This window comes from Peromyscus leucopus, chromosome 19 (assembly GCF_004664715.2).
Source record: "Peromyscus leucopus breed LL Stock chromosome 19, UCI_PerLeu_2.1, whole genome shotgun sequence".
Taxonomy (NCBI): Eukaryota; Metazoa; Chordata; class Mammalia; order Rodentia; family Cricetidae; genus Peromyscus; species Peromyscus leucopus.
Genome location: NC_051079.1, coordinates 49,916,648 through 49,936,818, shown reverse-complemented (window position 1 = coordinate 49,936,818; position 20,171 = coordinate 49,916,648). Strand labels below are relative to the sequence as shown.

The window sequence follows — 20,171 nt, the reverse complement described above, 5'->3', positions numbered from 1 at the left end:
TTCAGTGATGTGGAGAAGCTGGAATGTTGCAGATCTTAGACCCTAGTTACAGTTTATCTGGGGCTATCTTTATGTTGCTAAATAGTTATTTCTTGCTCCTTTCTGTATCAGACCTAACATTTTAACAGACAAAACAAAAACAAAAACAAAACAAAACAAAACAAAACAAAACAAAAAAACAAACCTTTTGGAATCTATTAACAAAACCCTAGTTTTCCACCAATCAAAGAGCTAAAAGTGTTGTCAGATAGCATCTAAGACCTATAGCGAAGTCTCCCCTGTCTTGCTTTAGCCAACCATCCTGTGTACCCACCAATGTATTTGAAAGGTGCCTTGATTTATGGCTTTTCTTTTTCATGTTACTGTAAAAAAATTCACGAAATGTCTTCCTATTGGAACAGAGAATCTGGGACAACCAAAATCTATGTTCTCTGGGCCAGCCATCACCACTCATATTTGGCTCCAGAATAAATTCTCGCTTTTCTTTGAGGTGAGGACCGTCTTTGTATTGGTAGTTATGACTCCCAGTGTGGGCCTCCAAAGGTACACTTTTCACAGCAGGAGTAACCTATTGGAAACAAAGTATCTGCTACTGCTTGGAAGACACTGGGTGCTCTTTCCTCAGATAGACTGTGGTTGAGTGTTCTCTGGGGGCTTTCTCAGCTCTTGATTTGTACTAACGTCAATTTGATTATTCTGAGTTGGTTATTTAAAGAACTTGTTTAGTAGACTTTTTTTTTAAAAAAAAATTGCTTCCAAAGTATTTGGTTTAAGGCATCTATTTTGCTTTGAAAGAATTTTGACTCAACATTCAGTTTTTTGTTTGCTTTCAGATCTCTGAGGTTATTTTGAATGTTTATTTGTGAAACTGGCTAATAGCCTCCTCCTTCTTGTCCCCCTCCTCTTCTCTTTTTTCATTTCCTCTGGACACTTTTCCCATGTGGAATCTAAGCAATGAGGGCATGTTTGGGGTGATTTTGTGTTTGATTGGTATGTTAATTCAACTTGCAATTTTAAAAAAAGTAGAAAAATATGGTTAAAAGTACAATTCCTCTCAATGGGAAACATCTAGTACCTCCAAATTGGTTTATTTTGTACACAATTAAAAATCCTGGGCAATATTTTTTTCCAACCACAAATTGCGGCCTCCTTTAATTGGAATGTAAAATGATCTTTAAAAGAAATGATATAATTACTAATTCATCATAATAGCTCGAAAAACTACAAGTGTAAAGGAGAAATTAAAAATTAGAAAATTTAGATATTAAAACTATAGATGCATACATATGTAAGTTCTGAAAGTAATAATGCTTTACTCTCATCTTCTCTGACTTTATTTCTTCTTTCTTCATTTCCTAACAGCAAATTATATATGAAAGGAAAGGACTATGGCCCATTTTAAGATACTAAAAATCCCCATTGTAAAGGCCACACTACTTTGGTAAGCTATACTCACACTTGGATCTGTCTTATATTTTTCCTTGAGTGGGTTTTTCTTTTAATCCTCATCCTTAAGCCTCCATTTAAAATGTCTTTATTATTTAAGCTAATCCTAAAATTCCTATCATCATTGAAGTCACAAATCCTGGTTTGGCCTGCACTAAGTTCTCTAGTGTTGAGAGGAACTCCTCAGGCTGCTAAGGATGACCACATAAAGCTACGTCTCTGCCCCCTCATTGCTAACATCCCTGAGGGTTTATGCTGAGATCCATCTTCAAACATCATTTGCGAGTTTCTGTCTGATGCTCAGCTGATCTACCCTGCTAAGAATGGCTGCATATTACCTTGTGTTTCTTTGTTTCTGTTTTCCTGACTATTAAATATATACTAATATTTGGTTAAAAATAAAATTCTGATTTCTAACAGGTCTAATGTCATTTCTGCTGGTGTTATTAACAGTTGGTACATAAAAAGACACTCATTAAAGTTTTGAAAAATAGTACATTGTCATCCATTTTCTTTCATAATGTGGCTTTCCATTTGGTTTTTCAAACTAAATCAGGTATAATACCAATATAATAAAACAGATGAAGATAATGTCCACAGATGGGAGCTATTAAAGGCTCATCTTTCCTAGAGTTAGAACTAGCCATTCTACATGAAGTAATAGCTATATTATCAAATCACTTTGGAATGTACATACACACCACTGTCTTCCACCAACCAAAGGGTAAAAATGTCATGAGCTAACATCTGAGGTTTATAAAAGCTTTATTCTAACTCACCTACCTAATGTTTCTGCCAGTGTATTTTAAAAGTTTCAATTTATGATTTTCTTTTTTCTGTTACTACAAAAACTTCATGAAACCATTACACATTGTCATGTTGCTTGGGGATGACCTGGATATGTGTTCCCAGGTCATGGTCACTACCACTTGGCTCCAGAATAAACTATCATTTATTTCCTATGAAGTGATAGCTGTGTTTTTGGAGGCACAGAAAGGCCATCAAATGAAAGAATATATCCAACTGAATTAAAGATGCAACTCAAGTTGTATAAAATAAACTTTACTGTCTTCAGTAGTATGCCAGGCCCTATATGCTTTATTATCTCATTCCTATTTATTATTCAGAACAACCTGAGAAATGAGGGCAGGAGGAGCTTACTCTTATTTACTAGAAGTCCAAATATATTGACAAGAAATAAGTAACATGAGTATACATATTTATTCACTGAGAGGAAGCATGAAAGTTACCATGAACATATATGAAGCTTTGTTTTTTTCTACCAGAGCTCCAAATTGGGATACATAGAATCCTGAGTGTGAAAGAAAAGCTACAGCTCAGGGTGCTAATCCTTAGTAAGGGAAAGAGAAGATCTAAGACGGTGTCCCATAAGCCATATTTAGTTCTCTAACAACACAGATACCTCATTCCCTCCACCCCCGTATCTTATCAAATTAAGTGTTAAAATGTTCCTGTGTACATGAACTCTGTACCCATGGAGTACCTAGAGAGAGCTAGGTGCCATTCATGTTAGTTACAGGCGTGTAAGCGCATTGACAAAGGGATCTATCTGTACGTTAAAAATCGATTTCAGTCCAGTTTTGTGATATTGCCACAGCTATCCTCTCTGAAGACAATTTAGCTATAAAACAAACAAACAAACAAAAACATTGATCAAGCTGACTTCTGCTCATAAGTCAAAGGCCCAGTGTCTCGTTTATTAATGAAAACACTGATCGAAAACCTTTATACACGCAAAGACAATGCTCAAAAATCACACAAGCAGTAATAGTATCTTGCGCTCCTCCACTCATCCAACCCCTCGAAAACGAGGGTCCTATTTTAGTTAAATAAGTTTGGGCGGGAAATATCTTTATTGCACCTATTCATTTTGCAGATGACGACGAGAGGACCCAGAGCATAGCTAGGATCCCGGGGTATCAGCTCCACAGAAGCGAAGTCCAAAGATCGCCGGCATTTCCGGCGAGGAACTTCTACGTCACCGGAAGAAGGGCCGGTTGATCCGCTTCAGGAAATGCCACATTGAACATGGCTGCCCCGCCGGGACGTCGCCACACTCAATAGGGACACAGTGGGTCCCGCCCAGGCCCATCCCCCCGACGACACTATTTCCGAAGGCTCTAGAGCCGGCGGAAGCGGAAGCGCTGCAGAGGTGGGGGCGGCAGGAAGAGTCTGTCGCGTTTCTGGTCCCTCTCAACCACAAAAACAGACGGAGGGCCGGCGTAAGTGAGCCGCGGCCAGGGAGGCTGTCGCGAAGGTGGAGGTGCGCGGTTGTGGGCAGGTGGAGGGGTCCGGGGCTCCCACCGCCCAGACCCTCACTCTCGGGCTCTGGAGCTCTTGGGGCCTAGAGCGACTGAGGAAGGAGCGTCTGAATATGCAGTTCTGGCCTTGCAGGCCTTACTTGTAAGGCGTCCAGCCCTCTATTCCGCCATGCAGAACCTTCTCTGGGTCTCGGTGTCATCAACCAAGTGGGAGGTTTGCCCGGGCTTTGGGCCCCCTCCCCCAGCGCACACTCTGGGCGTCACAAATTCAACGATTTTAATGTTGAGTCGTTTAGGCCAGTAAACTGAGGGACGCCTGCTCTCAGCCCGCTGAGGAAGTTGCTCTTAGTTTGATGCGGTTAATTCATCGTGTCACAGATGGGAGACGCTGGGTTTTTTGTTTGTTTGTTTGTTTGTTTTGTTTTGTTTTGTTTTGTCCCAATGTTGCGGTTTACTTGGTGGATATTTTAGGCAGATCCCCTCATTGTTTTGAACCTGGAATCTTCTCATCTGTCAGAGCAAAATGTTGGCTGAGACACTGGCTTGCAATCGCCTTTCCCACCCCCACCTCCCCACCCCCCGTCACAAATGGGAGATGAGATAGGGCTTCTGTAAAGCTAAGATTTTTTTCTGGAGTTGGGAGAAATTGGGAACATGGAAAGCACATACTATGCAGTACAGACTGAGAAATATCTGTTCTTGTAATTTTAACTTTTGTTTGAGAATTCCATTTTTTAGGTGACTGGAAAGACTCCATCCCTCTCCTCAGAATTTGTCATGTTGCAGTTGTACTGTGTTTGGGAGAAGGGTGTTGTAGTGCCTGTTGTAGAGCGCTGTCCTCTAAGCTAAACAGCCTCCAGTCCTTGTCAGGGCAGCTAGGGCTTCCTGCAGAAGACCCTGCAATTGGGCCTGCTGTCTGTTGACATGCCTTCACGATGGGGGTCCTCATCTGAGATTCAGGACTCTGCCTCCTGTACCTCGTGGCCATTTGTATGTAATTCTGCCCTAATCAATCGCACACGGTCTCTTAGTAGGGAGGAACTAAAGTATATAGTCTGGAAAGGTTAGCTGTGAGAAAGCTGTCATCCATGCCCGGTGAAGACTTGCCAGTCTGGCTGCTTTTGAGTATACCAGGCTTCTGTAAGTAGCACCTCAGTCATGCTCTGTATGTAAGCCTAATAAATACATTAGTTCCCTAGGGTAAACTTCGGTGGAATGGTATCTTAGTGTGTCACTGGGGCCTCCTAAGAGAGATTTATGTCTCCCCAGGGGCAGAATTCAGACAACACTGTGTGTGTTTAAATGGTTGTGTGCCTGAGGTACACATTTTATCTTTTGAGAAAGGGACATAACAGAAGAGAAAAACTAGTTTTCATTAAAGTTAGGTGATATAAAAATTGGTCTTGAATTGAAATTGAAGGCCTAGATCTGTGCTTCAGAAATGGTACATTCTGCCTCAGTGACAAGACAGTATATCATAATTTTCATTATTTGTAGAATAAAGGGTTGAACTAGATAGATTCCTTGCCCTTTTCATTAGTGTAGGTTTGTCCCCCCCCCCTCTTTTAGATCAGACAAGTATGGTGGATGGATGACACTTTTGTGGCAAGAAAGTATATCCTAGATATATAAAATGCTCTGTGAATATTAATTAGGTGATTTGCAAGGTAATGTAAACTGAAGCCAACAGAAAATAAAGAGGCATTAGAAACCTCACAGGCAGGAAAGACCTTGGCAATGTAAGACCATTGGGATGTTGAAAGGAGATCATTGTTCTGTGTTTATGTTTGTTTTTTAGGGCGATGATCTGTCATTTGATCTTAGTAAATGGGAATGATTGAAGTAAGAATTATCTCTGAGGGTAAGCCACTCAGGAAGACTTTGCTGCCACCTTGTACTTACCAAACAGTAAATAAATGAGGGGATGGAGGAGTAGGTAGATGCTAGTAATCAAGAGAAAGGATTCATTTCAAGAGAATTACCATCGATTAGATACAGACCGAGATGTTGATTCAGATCCCTCCATTTTTGGCTAATTTCATGATAAGTTACTTTAGCCCTCCTCTGTGAAGTACTAGTATGAAACGACTATGTGTTTCAGAGTCCTTGAGTGAGATGAGGAAAAGGAGTAATTACTCCTTCCTGATTAGTAGCCTGTGATAAAGATGCTGACAAGATAGATCAGGTAGAGGAAGATTGTCAGTTCAAAGGGCTTGAAGGAGTCCAGGAGGTAAGATATTTGTAGGCACAGGTGATTTCAGAATTATGCACCATAGTTTTCAGTAAAATTTATGATGGGAATACACATTTAAAAGAACTTAATTACAGGCATAGAACTGTTTGAATATTAAAGCTTAAGCCAGGCACAATTTGGGGAGCAACCCAAACGAATCTGTCAGGTTATTATAGTGTCCTTTTAGCTGAGGACATGGCTGAAGGCCTTAGAGAAAATATATTCTAGAAAGAACTGGTTTCAAGGGCACTGGCAAAGAACTCAGGCTTAAGACTGTGCTTGGGGTGCCCAAACAATATGGAAGCTTCCTGTGCTTAAGCTCTGGTAAACAGGTTTCTGTGGCATGCTAATGGACTACCCAGGTGGCAGTGGGCTACTGTGTGGAAGCCTAGCTTTGTGAAGGGTGGTATGGTCAGAATTCTAATAGGAGCATCCTGAAGCCCAATCTTTAGGCAATGGTGTAGTTCTGGAATGTGGAGAGACAGCTGTAGTGGCTGAGGACTGCCAATCACAAGGTATATTATGTAGGCTGGGAAGTTTGAGTCTTCTGTGCTGTGACAAGTGACTTCCCGATTGACACTCTGGTTCTTTATTCATCTGAAAGAGCCTCTGGAATTTTATTTGTAACTCTCTTGCATGGGAGTGGAAGAGAAGTGCCACTGCTTGGTATTTCAAAATACCATCTCCACATATTTCTGTTTATGTGTTGTTAATAGTCACCTGTCCCTCACCCTCATGACTCGGCTAGGTCTCCTCCAACTCATCTCTTCTGCTGCTGGTAACTAGACTCTCTCTTTTAACCTGCTATTCCTTAAGGAAAATAAAGGCTGGTCATGGCTAGTTTCCTTCCTTCTTTACTTGCTTTTTAATCCCTCTTACCGTGAAGGCAAAAACATGATAGTCTGCTTTTGTATCATGAATTGCTTGTTTTCTTCACATGCAGGAGATGCTCAGCATAGCTCAGCCTGATATTTGATGTAAATGAGACAATGCCCAGTTGAGTTCAACGATTCTGTTATCTTTTGTCAATATGCATTGGGCTAAGGAAAAATAGAGGAGTCCTTTAGTGAGGAAGATTTTTTTTTTTCTCACGAATGTTTCCAGAGGTACCTGCTTGTATTGGAGAGGGCTTCCCCTTGGCTATGGGCCCTCCCCTCTTAACCTCCTGATGTAAAGATGTCCCTTATCCTGGCATCATCTCAAGTCTTCCCTTCACCAAAGGCTTACAGCCTTTCTTACCTGAAAAGTATGTAATTAGAAGAACACATGTTTAATTGTAGGCCTAATGTCAGAGCTGTGAATACCCTGTGAGTCTTGATAATTTGGATATTTTTTTCTTTTGTGTCACTAGTTTTTGGTTTTGATACAGATTATAGACTAAGTAGACTTTCATCGGCTTGTCAGACACACCTATCTTCCGTATGATATATCTCTGTAGTTTTGAGTTCTAAACAAATGAATTTTGTAAACTTCAAGATGAATTGATTTAAAATTTTAAGCATACATGGGACAAATATGTAGTCGAATCCTAATTGGTCTTAATAATAAAAACCTGGAATCGGGGTGAAAGCTGAAAGATCAGAGATGCAGAGCAGCCAGCCACTAGAGAGACTTCTCACCTCTATGGAATTCTCAGCCTGAAGGGAGCTGGGCTCCTGCTTCCTCCCCCCTTATAGTCCTCTCTCTGCCCTGCCATATTCCTTCCTGTCTCCACCTCTCTAGTGTGGATTTTAAAGACCTGAGATCCCAAGTGCTGGGATCAAAGGTGTGAGCCACTACTGCCCGGCTCTGTTTCTCTTTTAGACTGGATCAATCTTGTGTAGCCCAAGTGGCCTTGAACTTCTGATCTTTCTGCTTCCTCCTCCCAAGTGCTGGGATTAAAGATGTGAGCCACCACTGCCTGGCCTCTATGGTTAACTAGTGGCTAGCTCTGCCTTCTGATCTCCAGGCAAGCTTTATTTGTGAGAGCACAAACAAAATATTACCACACAAATATCTGGGACACTGGGGATTACTAAATATGGCTCAGAAAGAGCACTGCAAAATAAGAGTGCACAATCAGAGATACAGTCTTAAGAGGAAGGGGCTATTAAGTGCCGGATGCAGTGGGGGAAAGGAGGAAGGGCCGGAGCGTGTCATCTGAGGGCTGTCAAAACACTTCAACCTAGAGCATGTGTTCAGTACCTGGAGGATTGTTCTGAACATCTGGGCAGCCCCCAGGTAAACTGGGCTCTGCAAGTTAACAGTATTTTAGAGCTTTTGAATGCTGGAGATAGGTGTTACATGTATTTTTATTGGGCTAACCTCTAGTAGTATTTACTGATGTCATTCTTGGATGTTGTGGTAACAAGCTGCTCATAGGAGTGTGAAATGATTAGTGGATGCATATGGAATAGTGGATTTATTATGAGTGAAGACTTGTTGCCTGGAGGTGAGATAAAGACTCTTTCCTGGCAAAACAACAAGTGTGATCATTAGATCATTACACAAGTAGCTGTGGAGTTTTGTTATGTTCCATAGAGTGCAGATGAAAGGAGACGTTTTCACAAAACCACTAAAATTTAAATTGGATTTTGAAGGCTAATTAATGGTTTTCTAGACTAGGAAGAAGGGGTAATAGGAAGGGCTGGGGGAGGCTAAAGGAATATTAACATACAAAGAAAATTCCATGTTTAGAAAGCTGTCTAGATGGATGACGGTCTTACTGAAGTGTACCAGGGGTCACAGGTAAGGGTTGGAAGATGAGATTAGACAAGTAGCTGAGGCTGGATTCAAAAGATCCTTACTCTTTAGGAGCCACGGTTCCTTGGACACTGATTCTTTCCTTTTCTTTTTTCTTTTTTAAAGAACTTCCATAAGCACAGTGAATCTGAAAATCTGAAATAATTGAGGTGAATATGAGATAAAAAATAAGTTCCTTTTTCATGTTCAAATCAGCTCTCATTTCCTAGAAGTAACCATTGTTAATATTTTGTCAAAACAGGCATATATGTCATTTACTCTTATCTAGATAAAATTACACTTGAGACTTAGTCTACACCTTGCTTTTGATTTTAATTTTTAACTTAGTAAGAAATGAGAAATGTATTGAAAAGGTAGCTGTAGCTTTGGTGTTAAATGTGGTATGATAAGCATTTATTCAACGAATTGCCCACTGCAAGCCTGAGCTGTGGTTGGCTTTTTGCTGTAGGCTCTGATGGTACAGTGCTGGGTCCCCATAGAAAGCTGTTAGTCACCGTAGCCTAGATGAGGATTGCTAGAGTCCCAGAAGCCAGTGGGAATGCATGTAAGAATAGTATTGTGGAACAATGGGTGATAGCTCATGAGTAGTCAGGGAACATGAGAGATCTGGGTGTGTTTAGGATGGTCAAGGTTTATAATTTAGGAATTTAGTGGCCCACAGTAAAGGACAATGTGTCTTGTATGTTGTGTTTGCTTTGTGGTAGCTGAAGCCTTAGGAATGGGTACAGTTGGTCAGTGAGAAGCTGGCTTCCAGGGCAACTGGCAGAGGAGACAAGAGTGGTCATAGAAGAGAAGGACACTTGTGGAAATTAGACAAGAGTGATCATAGAGCAGAGGATCTCTTCAGAACCCAAGGAGGAGAAGCAGGTTCAGGAGCTACGGTGAATGGGAAGTTTCAATTGGGGAGGAGAGACAGTAAGCAGGAAAATAATGGGTGTGATATAGTTAGAAACTGGTTTGTATAATTTTTAAGGTGGTTATAGGTTCTATCACCAGTGGTCAGGTAGCCATAATAAAGTGGATAACATAAATCAGCCATCAAGAAGCCAACATAGATGTCACAGACTCACTGTACTCTAGCTTTTAAAATAAAGCAAAATGTATATGCTTTATAGAAGTGAATTTTCCCTTCAGAATTACAAGTTCTGTATGTTTTTTTTTTTTTTTTTTTTTTTTTTTATGAGAGTGTCGATAGTTTGATGTTATTCTATTCACAGAAGGTACAGTTTCATTTCCTCACTTTGTATGTAGGAGAATGAAGAATTCAAAAGGCTGAATCCTGTTCTGAAAATAATGATTTGTGGCAGTCAAAAATGAGAGTCAGAGTCTCTGCTGTGTTGTGGGTAGCCTATATGAAATGTTGAATTCCTCGGAGTTAATGGCACACAGATGAGGGACAACTTAAGTTGATAGCTGAAAAGTTCACTTCTCTGACTTCAGACATCCCTTTACACATTAATTTTGGATTTGTGTTTAGAATCATAAGCTCTTAGCCAGAAGCAGTTTGTTACCTAGTTTAATTATCTTACTTTACAAACTGAGGAAATTGATGCCTGAAGAAACAGAGTGAACCAGTTGGGTAGGAAGTCCCAGAATACAAATGAGAAAATAGAACTTTATTCTGTTAAATGTTAAATAATTAAATAATGTTAAATAATTCATATGTATAATCTCAACTGTTCTTTGGGAAAGATATTCTGTGTCTTTAGAATAGAACAAATTAATACTTTTCTAACTTTGAACATGGTGTGTGTTGTAGCAACATCAGTACTCAAATCCTTTGGTCATCAGTAGTTCTAAGTGAGCGTGGTCTTGACTCACTTGTAATAGGGACGGTTGGGCTGGAGTCTGGTGTGCATCCTTAGACTCCTCTACTCTGTTTGCCTTTCAGGTCTTGTGAACTAAAATCAGGAGAGATTTGTTCCTGGGCACTCAGGGCATCATGGGGCCACGGAAGAAAAGCGTTAAAATGTGTCCGATGGACAGTGAGGTCCCAGAGGAAACGATAGCAGATGAAATGAAGGACTATATGAATCAGCTGTCACATGAAGTGCTTTGTCATATTTTTAGGTGAGATTTTTATTTGGTTCACTTTTATGTACCTAAAATGTAAAAACCAAGAGCAAACTTGTTTTATAAAGCTTTTGCTTTTCCTTTAGATTTATTTATTTTTACTGTATATGTATTAGTGTTTTGTTGGCATGTCTCTCTGTGTGCTATGTGGCATGTGTGTCTGTGTAGCACATGTGTGCCTGGTGCCCAGGAAATCTGAAGAGATTGTTGGATCCTCTAAGTCAAACCTGGGTCTTGCAAGAACAGCAGGTACTCTTAACTGTTGAGTCATTTCCCAGCCTCCAAATAATTTTTAAATTGTATTTTTTACTAAGCTGCATTATTAAAACCATTAATTAATGCAAGAAAAAAAATGTTTTCTTTTCTTTTCACTCTTTGTCCTTTCTTTTCATTCTTTTCTTTGATTCATTATCTTTATCCATACCACTCAGAGACAGAGTGGAGACCCAAGTCAGCATCCTTGGTCCACCAGTCTCTACCTATGGACCAATGATGGGAACAGAGGTGTTTTAGGATTCAGTGGAGAAACAGTGCTTTCAGAGCATTCATTACATTGTAAGGCATAGGTATGTGGTTTAATGATCATGTACTCTGTTCTCCCCTTTTTATATCACAACATATTTTCATAGTTACGTGTTGGTCTTTGTTTTCTAGTCTGTTAATGGTACACATGGCTCATTTTTGGGTTTTTTCTTTCTTCTGTACTTATAATTGTAATTAAATTTCCTAAGCCCCTAGGTTTTCCATTATTTTAGATTGTTTACCTAGAAAAAATTCCTACCTATAAAGTTTTCAGAAGTGTGTTGAATAACTAGTTAAGTTTTATTTGTAGGCTTCTAGAATTTTTCTCTGAGGACTCCTGTGATGTTGTAGTGATTCCTTCACGTGATTCCTTCACGTATCCTTGAGACAAAAAAAAAGTTGGTCTCCCTTAAAAGAAACCTTTGTTGATGCAAAATGTACTTACATACTTTTATAATACGGTTTTTATTAACTTATGAAAAATTAGGTTCCATTATGCTATTTTTCAAATAAATGTTTTTGGTATGCACCCATTCCTTTCCTCTCCCCGCCCTACTTTCTGTGTGCCCCTTCAACTCTAGACTTTAACCACATCTATCACAGAAAAACATACATTTCTTCTTCCTAGGGAAAGTTTGATAAACAATAATCTTGATTTATTTTTTTAAAGTTACTCAGAGCTTATAAAACTAACTCAGGAAAATACTTTGGATAACAGTAAAAATATTGGAATGGTGTAAGACTTGATTTAAAAAGCAAATTCAGTGTTTTTCATTGTATATATAATGTGTAGTCATGTATTGTCTGAAAATTGTTGGAGTTCTAGAGAGTTAATTAGGTTATGGCTAGCAAGAATGGTTTTGGGTGGAAATTTAATTTGATTTTATTCTCTTTATTTAAATAGCTTTGAAGAAGGGCCAGTGGTAGGAGAACAGTACAATGGAAGAATATTCAACATACACACATCGACTTTTCGTAGAATAGCATGGTTCTTTGGAATTAGAGTCAGCTGTGATGTGTTGTGATTGTTATTCTTCCCACCAGACTGGCTGTAGGGATTTTTGTAGCCTTAGCTTTTCTGAGGCAGTTTGACTACTTTTAAAATGGCATGATGGTAGCACCTAGCGGATGAGTGAGGAGTCCAGCAGAGAAGGGAAGATACGCTCAGCTGGACTTGGAGGATAATTTAGTTAGGGAGCTTGTTACATAGGCGGAGGTGAAGGAACCAGCGAAGGATGTTGAGGATTCATCTAGGAGATGGTGGCAGCAGAAAGCAGCCCTGCAGCTGGTGCCTCCTTGGCACAGCAGCTGTTAGCTAGAGGACCAGGGACAGGGTGGCGGCGGCGAAGGAAGAAACGGCAAGGGCTGCATGGCAGAAAGAGCGCCAGGCACATACCTTTGGTGCAGTTGTGACTGCACGGTCTCCACTGAGGACAAGGAAGCTCTCTCCAGTCCCGGGTGTGTGTGTGTATGTGTGTGTGTGTGTGTGTAGGCTTTAGGAGACAAAGTGAGCATCGCTGCTCTTTAAAGGTGCCTGTTGGTGTTACTGGAAACGAGCGAGAAGCAGGCTGGCTGTGAGTTCCAGGAAGGAGCTGAGAAGATTGGGAAGAGAGAGGACATCACAGGAGAGACTCCAACTGCACTGTTGTAACGCAGTGCATATGTGCTTGTGGGCGGAGAGGAAGGCGTTTGAAGGAGCAGGCATGGTTGGGCGGGCTCCAGGACCAGATGCTGGGACAGTGACACCCCATGTGGCTGTGTTCAAGGCTCCATCTCTGTTGTCACCTCTCTTTCCTCGGTGGTGTGCCTTGACACGCGCTGAGCTTTCTTCTGTTCGTCCTCTCTCTTCTTTGCCTCGTTTTTGCCTTTTGGGATGTTCATTTCTAAATTTTCTTTTGTTCATGAAAACTTACAGACAAAAGTGTTGCAGGTTTTCTCCGCTATCTCATGGAAAGAGCTCAGCACTTTACTTGGGTACTTGAGTATTTGCTGACTTGCCTATATTTACTCAAAAGCCAAACGGGGACTGCAGAGTTGATTCAGTGGTCAAGAGCACTTGTGGCTCTTGCAGAGGGTGCAGATTTGATTCCGAGCACCCATATGGTATCTCACAACCATCTGTAAGTCCAGTCCCAAGAGATCTAATACCCTCTTCTGAACTCCAAGGTCACCAGGGTGCATGCTGTGCACATATATACATGCAGGCAAACATTTATACACATAAAATAATAAAATAAATAATCTAAAAATTTATAAGCTGAATGACCTTACATACGTTTGCTTTAAAGTGCTGCGGATTGTTCCTAATACCTTGCATCATTTGAAGGGTGGGACATGGTAGAGGGAGAGGAACTGCATGCATCCTTGATTAATATTTCTTTCCATTACAAAGGTACCTCCCCCTGCAGGATATCATGTGCATGGAATGTCTCTCTCGGAAGCTAAAGGAAGCAGTTACTCTGTACCTGAGAGTTGTCAGAGTTGTGGATCTTTGTGCAGGGCGGTGGTGGGAATATATGCCAAGTGGTAAGTAGAGAGAGCTTCGAGGGACATTTGCACCCTATCAGAATGTAATAAAAATGGTCCCATAGAATGTGATTCCTTTATTTATTTATTTATTTGGTAACCAATTTATGACATGAAAACATGAGGGACTGTTCGGAGGGAGAGCATGAGTAGGTGTACCTGGAGAAAGAGGACACAGATGATGGGGAAATCTATGATATACATGGATGAATATGTCGTAAAGAAGTCCTTAGTTTGTATCCTTAGTAAAATAACAATAAAAAGGGCTGCCTTTCATTTAGCAGGAGTCTGTTAATTACTATGCTCTGCTATTGCTACTTATTAGAGCCTTTTAAAATCATGCTTTTAAAAAATAATATTCAGACTATAAGACTTTGAACCAGGGATTGAGTCTGAGGCAGACAAACTCATTAACACAAGGAAGTCTTACCAAAAGCACAGAAATGGAAGGCTGCAGGTACTGTGTTGCATTCTCCTGGACAGACAGAACAGCTTCATCTAGAGTGCCTTCGCGTCGATGTGGTGTTGTCCTTTGAGGAGTCTCGGAACTCATCCATATACAGTAGTTGCCAACATGTACATTCTTGAAAAGAACGTTGTAATGCCAGGCTAAAACTCAGCTTAACGGAAACGAAACACAGTTGTCTGTAGTTCCTTAGGAAGCAGTATGAAGGGAAAGTGTTCATCTAATTCTAGACAGTGGTGGTTTGTAGTAGGCAGGAAATCAGTCAAGGCAGCATGAGAATAGTTAGGTCATTCTGTGTTAGATCTGCTTTACCAGATCTGAAAGCAGGATTCTGGAGGACAGCACAGCTCCTGCGTGCTCCAAGCTTAGCATTAAATTAACATCATGGCTCTCACCATATTAGGGAAGAATCTGTGTGCACATGGCCAATTTTCAAACTGTAATAAATACCTGAGAGCCCAAAGCTTTTCATTTCTGCAGCGAATATAAAAGAAAATGGAAGCGTACAATCTGTAGCCTAGGAGAAGATCACATTAAATGTGTGTAATGCTACACTGGCCTATTCTTTGGAGTTTAAGCCCTGAATCCTGGTTTTAAGACTGGCTCTCACTGTGTAGCCTTGGCTAGTAGGACTCACTGTATAGATGACTGACCTTAAATTCAGAGATTCAGCTATGTCTGCCCCAGGTGCTGAGATTAAAAGCATGTGCTACCATGCCCAACCAAAGCCCTGAATCTTGCTAGAAGTACCCCAATGGCTCATATATGTGATCTCTTTGGAGTCACATCCCATCTCAGTCAACTTTCCTCCCCATTTATGGTATAGTCTGTGTAAAAAGAGGCTAACATTTGTAGTGCTCACATTAGATTTTGAATTCTAGCATTGCTAGTTACTTCTTTAGTTTTTCCATTTGTACATGAGGTGATAACCTACCTTATCCATTATGTTGATAGAAAATGAGAAAACATATAAAATAGTTAACTTTTAATGGTTCATCCAGTAAACACTACAAGAGAATAATAGGACCCATTGTAATAATAGAGAGCAAGGAATATCTGTGGTCATGTCTTATTATTCACTTTGTTGTTGAAACAGGCTTGCTTGTAGGCCAGGCTGACTTTAAACTTACTAGTACGTGGGCTGAAGTTAGCCTTGAATTCTTGACCCTTCTGTCTCTACCTCCCAAGTGCTGAGGGTTGCAGGCTTCACCACCATGCCTGCCTCTTACTATTTACCTTTGTGATTCTATAGTCAGCCACTCCAGATTAGCCCCATACAAATAGAACATTTTTGTTTTTTAAATCTTCAGTACTTTGGTTTAGTTGGAAAGTTAATCTTTTGTTATCAGTGAGCAGACTGTTGACATTGTCACATACCTTCCAAGGCTCCAGTAATAGAAAATATGTCATGCCTGTGACTTGTCTCCATATGTTCATCCAATAGCTCCTGCCCGTCTCTGTTTGCATCTTGTTAATTCCTGCTACAAGGTACAACTGGCCTCCCAGATACACAGTTTCTCACCATCTCAGCATCTGCTCACATTTGATTGTTCTTGTTTTCTTAGCCAGTTCCTCTGTCTTTTTTTTTTTTTTTTTTTTAATCAACTGTCTGAAATAATGGAAAGTAACCTAAACATAGAAGAGGGTGATTGCAAGGAAATGGTTAGAATGAGTGAACTTAGTTTGGGATGGTAATTAGGTGAAATGTTGAATTTCTTAAAAATGAGGACCGTATCCTCTTTGTACTTTTAGTGTTCTGCAGAACCCTGGAGGTTTTCGGATAGGAGACTGTGTGGTAATGTGATTAGTAGTCCCTTCCCATCCTCTAGTCCATAAAGCCACATTATCTAGGTTAAATATATGTTGTTAGGTGAAGGTTGAAATGCCCTGACAGTACCCAGAACTTAAAAGGACATAGTAGATGAACAACCTTAGTTGTGGAGTATGCTAAACATGCAGTGGAATCTTGAGCAAGCAGTAGATGTGACACATTTTCCATGTAATGAGACTAGCATGTCATCTGTCGTGCCGCTTATGCAGCTGTAGCATTTGCTTTATAGAACTTTCAAAGGGACCCTTTTCTGTTTGAGTTTTATTAAATCTTACAAGTACTTAGTAAATATTTATAAATGAACAATGTCCCTGTTCTAAATGCTTCTGATCTTCTCAGGCTTCACAGATTCCAGTTTCCTCACACTTTTGAAGAAGATGCCAGATGTTGAACAGCTGTATGGCCTTCACCCTAGATATCTCGAGAGGCGAAGAGTGAGGGGCCATGAGGCTTTCAGCATTCCAGGAGTCCTGGAAGCTTTGCAAGCATGCCCAAACTTGGTGGTAAGTGCACCGGGTGGGGCATTTTAACATCAGCTGGTTGATGAACTAGTGGATCAGAGGACCATGAGGCTTACTCACATGCAGACTGCACACTTAACAAACTTTTCTTGAGTTCTACTGCATGGTCAGCATCTTGTACAGAAAGATACACGTTGGATACGAAATGAAAGCCTTCCTTATGCTTGCCATGGTGCTATTTTCTAGGGTGTAGAAACATCTCATTTGGAATTGGTAGAATCCATTTGGACATATATGCCGCATGTTCATATTTTGGGGAAATTTCGTAATCGTAACGGAGCATTTCCAATTCCTCCTGAAAATAAACTGAAAATCCCCATAGGAGCCAAAATCCAAACTTTGCATTTAGTTGGTGAGTACCTGCTTTCTGGTTCACTTATCATACATTAAAACACTGTGTAAGTGAATATTCACTGAAACAGGAAATTTTAAGGATCATGTTATTGACTGGTTGTAGAAAAAGTCGTGCTTGTGAGATTTGTATGAAAGCTCAGATTTTCCATTAGCTGAAGATCTCTCAAGGGGAAATGTTGCTTTTCAAGCAGTCTGTTGCCACGTGGAAGGAAGGCAGTTTGGAAGGTTTTTTTGTGTGTGTGTGATTTTCCAAGAAGCTAGAATCCTGCCCTTACTCTGATTTTGCCTTTTAGAGGAGGAATCTCCAATTCAACTTTCTGAGAGGAGGAATTTTATTTAGTTGTGTTTGTATGTGTTGTGTGTGTGCCATGGTGCGCACATGGAGGTTAAAGGACAAGTGTATGTAGTTAGTTCTGTCTTCCCATCTGGACCTTAGGTCACCAAGTCTGCATGGCAAGTGCGTTTACAGCAAGACAAGTGCCTTTCCACTCTACACCATGGGCTGTGTTTACTCTGCTGCTCGCACTCATCCTCGCTACTGAAACTAAGAAACTACACTTCCAAATTTATTTCAGTTCCTTCTGATTAATCGAGTCAGGATCTTCTATGTAGCTCAGGTTGGCCAGGAGCGCTCTACCCATCTTTGTCTTTTCAGGTCCTGAGTGTTGGCATTACAGGGGCACACCACCATGCCCAGTTAACTTACTTAAATTTAAACAGGCAGACATAGCTAGTGCCTTGAAACCTCAATCTAGAACATTATAAAACCCTAGATACTTGTTAGAAATTACCATGTTCTTCAGTCTAGAGTCATTAGAGTGAACATTCTGCCTCTTACCTTTTTCCTCTAAAAAATGGTGATGGAAGCCGGGCAGTAGTAGCACACACCTTTAATCTCAGCACTCGGGAGGCAGAGGCAGGTGGATCTCTGAGAGTTCGAGGCCAGCCTGGTCTACAGAGTGAGTTCCAGGACAGCAGCCAGGGCTGTTACACAAAGAAACCCTGTCTTGAGATGAATGAATGAATGAATGAATGAATGAATGAATGAATGAATGAATGAATGTGATGGAGTGGTCTTTTTCAGAAATTCTTTATTTGCATCATTGCGTTGTGCTTTCTCCATGTGCATGCTCTTTAAAATTAATTCACCTTATTTTCAACAAGGGCAGGTATTTTATCAAGTTTAACTTTTCATCTTTGACTTCGTCTGCTAAGAGACTTTTGAGGGCTCTTTATTAATACTGTCTGACATTTTTTTTTTATTATTTTTTTATTTTATTTTGAGACAGAGTGTTATGTAACTCAAGCTGGCCTCAAACTCATTAGATAGCTAAGGGTAACCCTGAATTATGATCCTCCTGCCTCTACTTCCCAATTACTTGGATTATGCATACACTAATCCTCAGTTTTATGTGGTGTCGGACAAAGATGAAATCTGGTTAGGTCTTTGTGCATGCTAGGCAAGTACTTTTATCAGCTGAGCCATATCCTCAGCCAAAATATTTTGTTTCATATTTTATGAATATTTTAAGTTTATATTTTACTTTCTAAGTTTATATTTTATTATTAATGTTTGTATTGAATATATGCTATATTCCAAAAATAACTCCAGATATTGGGGATCTTCTGAGGATATAGAAATTTCTAAAATCGGGTTAGATAATCGCAGGAGGACCTGAGGGATGATATGAGATAGACTGAAGTCTGTGTGCATGAGTAGAGAAGGACAGTAGAGACCCTCTTCATTGTAATATTGTTGAGTGAGTCTGAGGAAGGATTTGAATATTTGGATTTTTAGGTGGTAAAGAGGTTCTGCTTCTGTAATTTCCGAAGCTTACCATATAACTGTTAGGTGGTACATTTTTATATCTTCACATTCTCCATAGTGCCTGCACCAGTTAACTGCTAATATAAGTATGTGGCAAGTTTCACTGAAATGAATGAACGATGTGATTGACTCTTAGCTTTGTACTAACTGTATGGTGGGAATGTGAAGAAGTACACATTATCCTTTGTTTATACGCTAAATTTGGTGGGAAATAGGACTGAACATCAGATAACTGTCTTTGGATCTCGGTGGCCTTGCCATTGACTCTCATCACAGCCAGCAGTGGTGCCTTTGGTGGACACTGAGTTTAATTGTGGATTCTTTGCTTCGTGGTCTGAGTTTCTTCATTTGGTCTTATCCCCATTTTTATTTCCCATTCGTTGCTGTATAGTGTGTTTACATAGTCAAAACTAAAGTACTCTGCAGTTTGGAGAAGACAGCTTAAGAAGTAATCCATGGAAGTGTTAGTAGGGGCATTCTTCAGAATTATCTTTTAAAGAGCCAACCGGCTTGAAATTCTGTGATTTCGCTTTCTTTAGCTGTTCTTATTAGCAGTCTTGAGAAGAACAGTGGCATCATGTTCATTTTTCAGCTACTGGTTAAGTACCATCCCCATGGACCCTTAGGTTTTTCTCAGGCTTTGTCTAACACACAGGGTTTTGATGGTGGGAGCACATTTCTGAAGCCACCTCCTTCCATTTAGGATTCATGAGTTATCAGTCTTTTTCTTCCACAGCTGCTGACACCTCCCCATTGCATACCCTTCCCCTCTTCCAAATTGAGTTCTCTGTGGATATGATTCATCAGAGGCATAAAATATCCTTAACATTTTGTGGTATTAAAATAAATAGCTGTCAGATTTTGTTCTCAAAGCCGTGCTGGCTTATTCCACATATTTACAAATGCTCAAGAGTCATATAATTGTAGAAATGACTTCAAGGTATATCTTGAATGTGTTGTCTACTACAGACCATAATATTAAAACAGCTGGCATTAGCCGAGAAATTCATCTTTCTTACGGATGGGGCAGTAGTGGCCAGTGGCGGCCGTGCAGTATTTGTGCCACTCATCTCCATCTTCACAATTGCGCTTTCAGAAACTTACTTTTACTTCGCATCCTATAAGATATGGCTATGAGTTGTGTGTTTTAAATACAGAAATAGATTGGAGGTCCCATTCTTTATAATATGGTTTCCATAAAAGTTCTTTACTAGCCTGTTTACTTAAACCAAACTTGGTGGATTTTAATTATGTCATAGATCTCCTTGAAGGATAGATTGTCAATTGAAAACTAGACTCTTGGACATACTATATAGAAAGTGCTGAGTGTTTTTGTCATGATCTGTT

The 20,171-nt window shown here is 40.2% G+C and overlaps 1 protein-coding gene across 1 annotated transcript in view; it reads left to right on the top strand.

Moving 5' to 3' along the window:
* The first annotated feature begins 3,585 nt into the window (after positions 1-3,585).
* Positions 3,586-20,171, top strand: part of Fbxo38 (F-box protein 38) — a 46,315-nt gene continuing 29,729 nt past the window's right edge. Inside the window, 5 exon segments of the mRNA XM_028890130.2 lie at positions 3,586-3,689; positions 10,595-10,773; positions 13,691-13,824; positions 16,461-16,624; positions 16,829-16,994. Coding sequence (XP_028745963.1) covers positions 10,646-10,773; positions 13,691-13,824; positions 16,461-16,624; positions 16,829-16,994 — 592 coding nt within the window. The 5' untranslated portion in view covers positions 3,586-3,689; positions 10,595-10,645.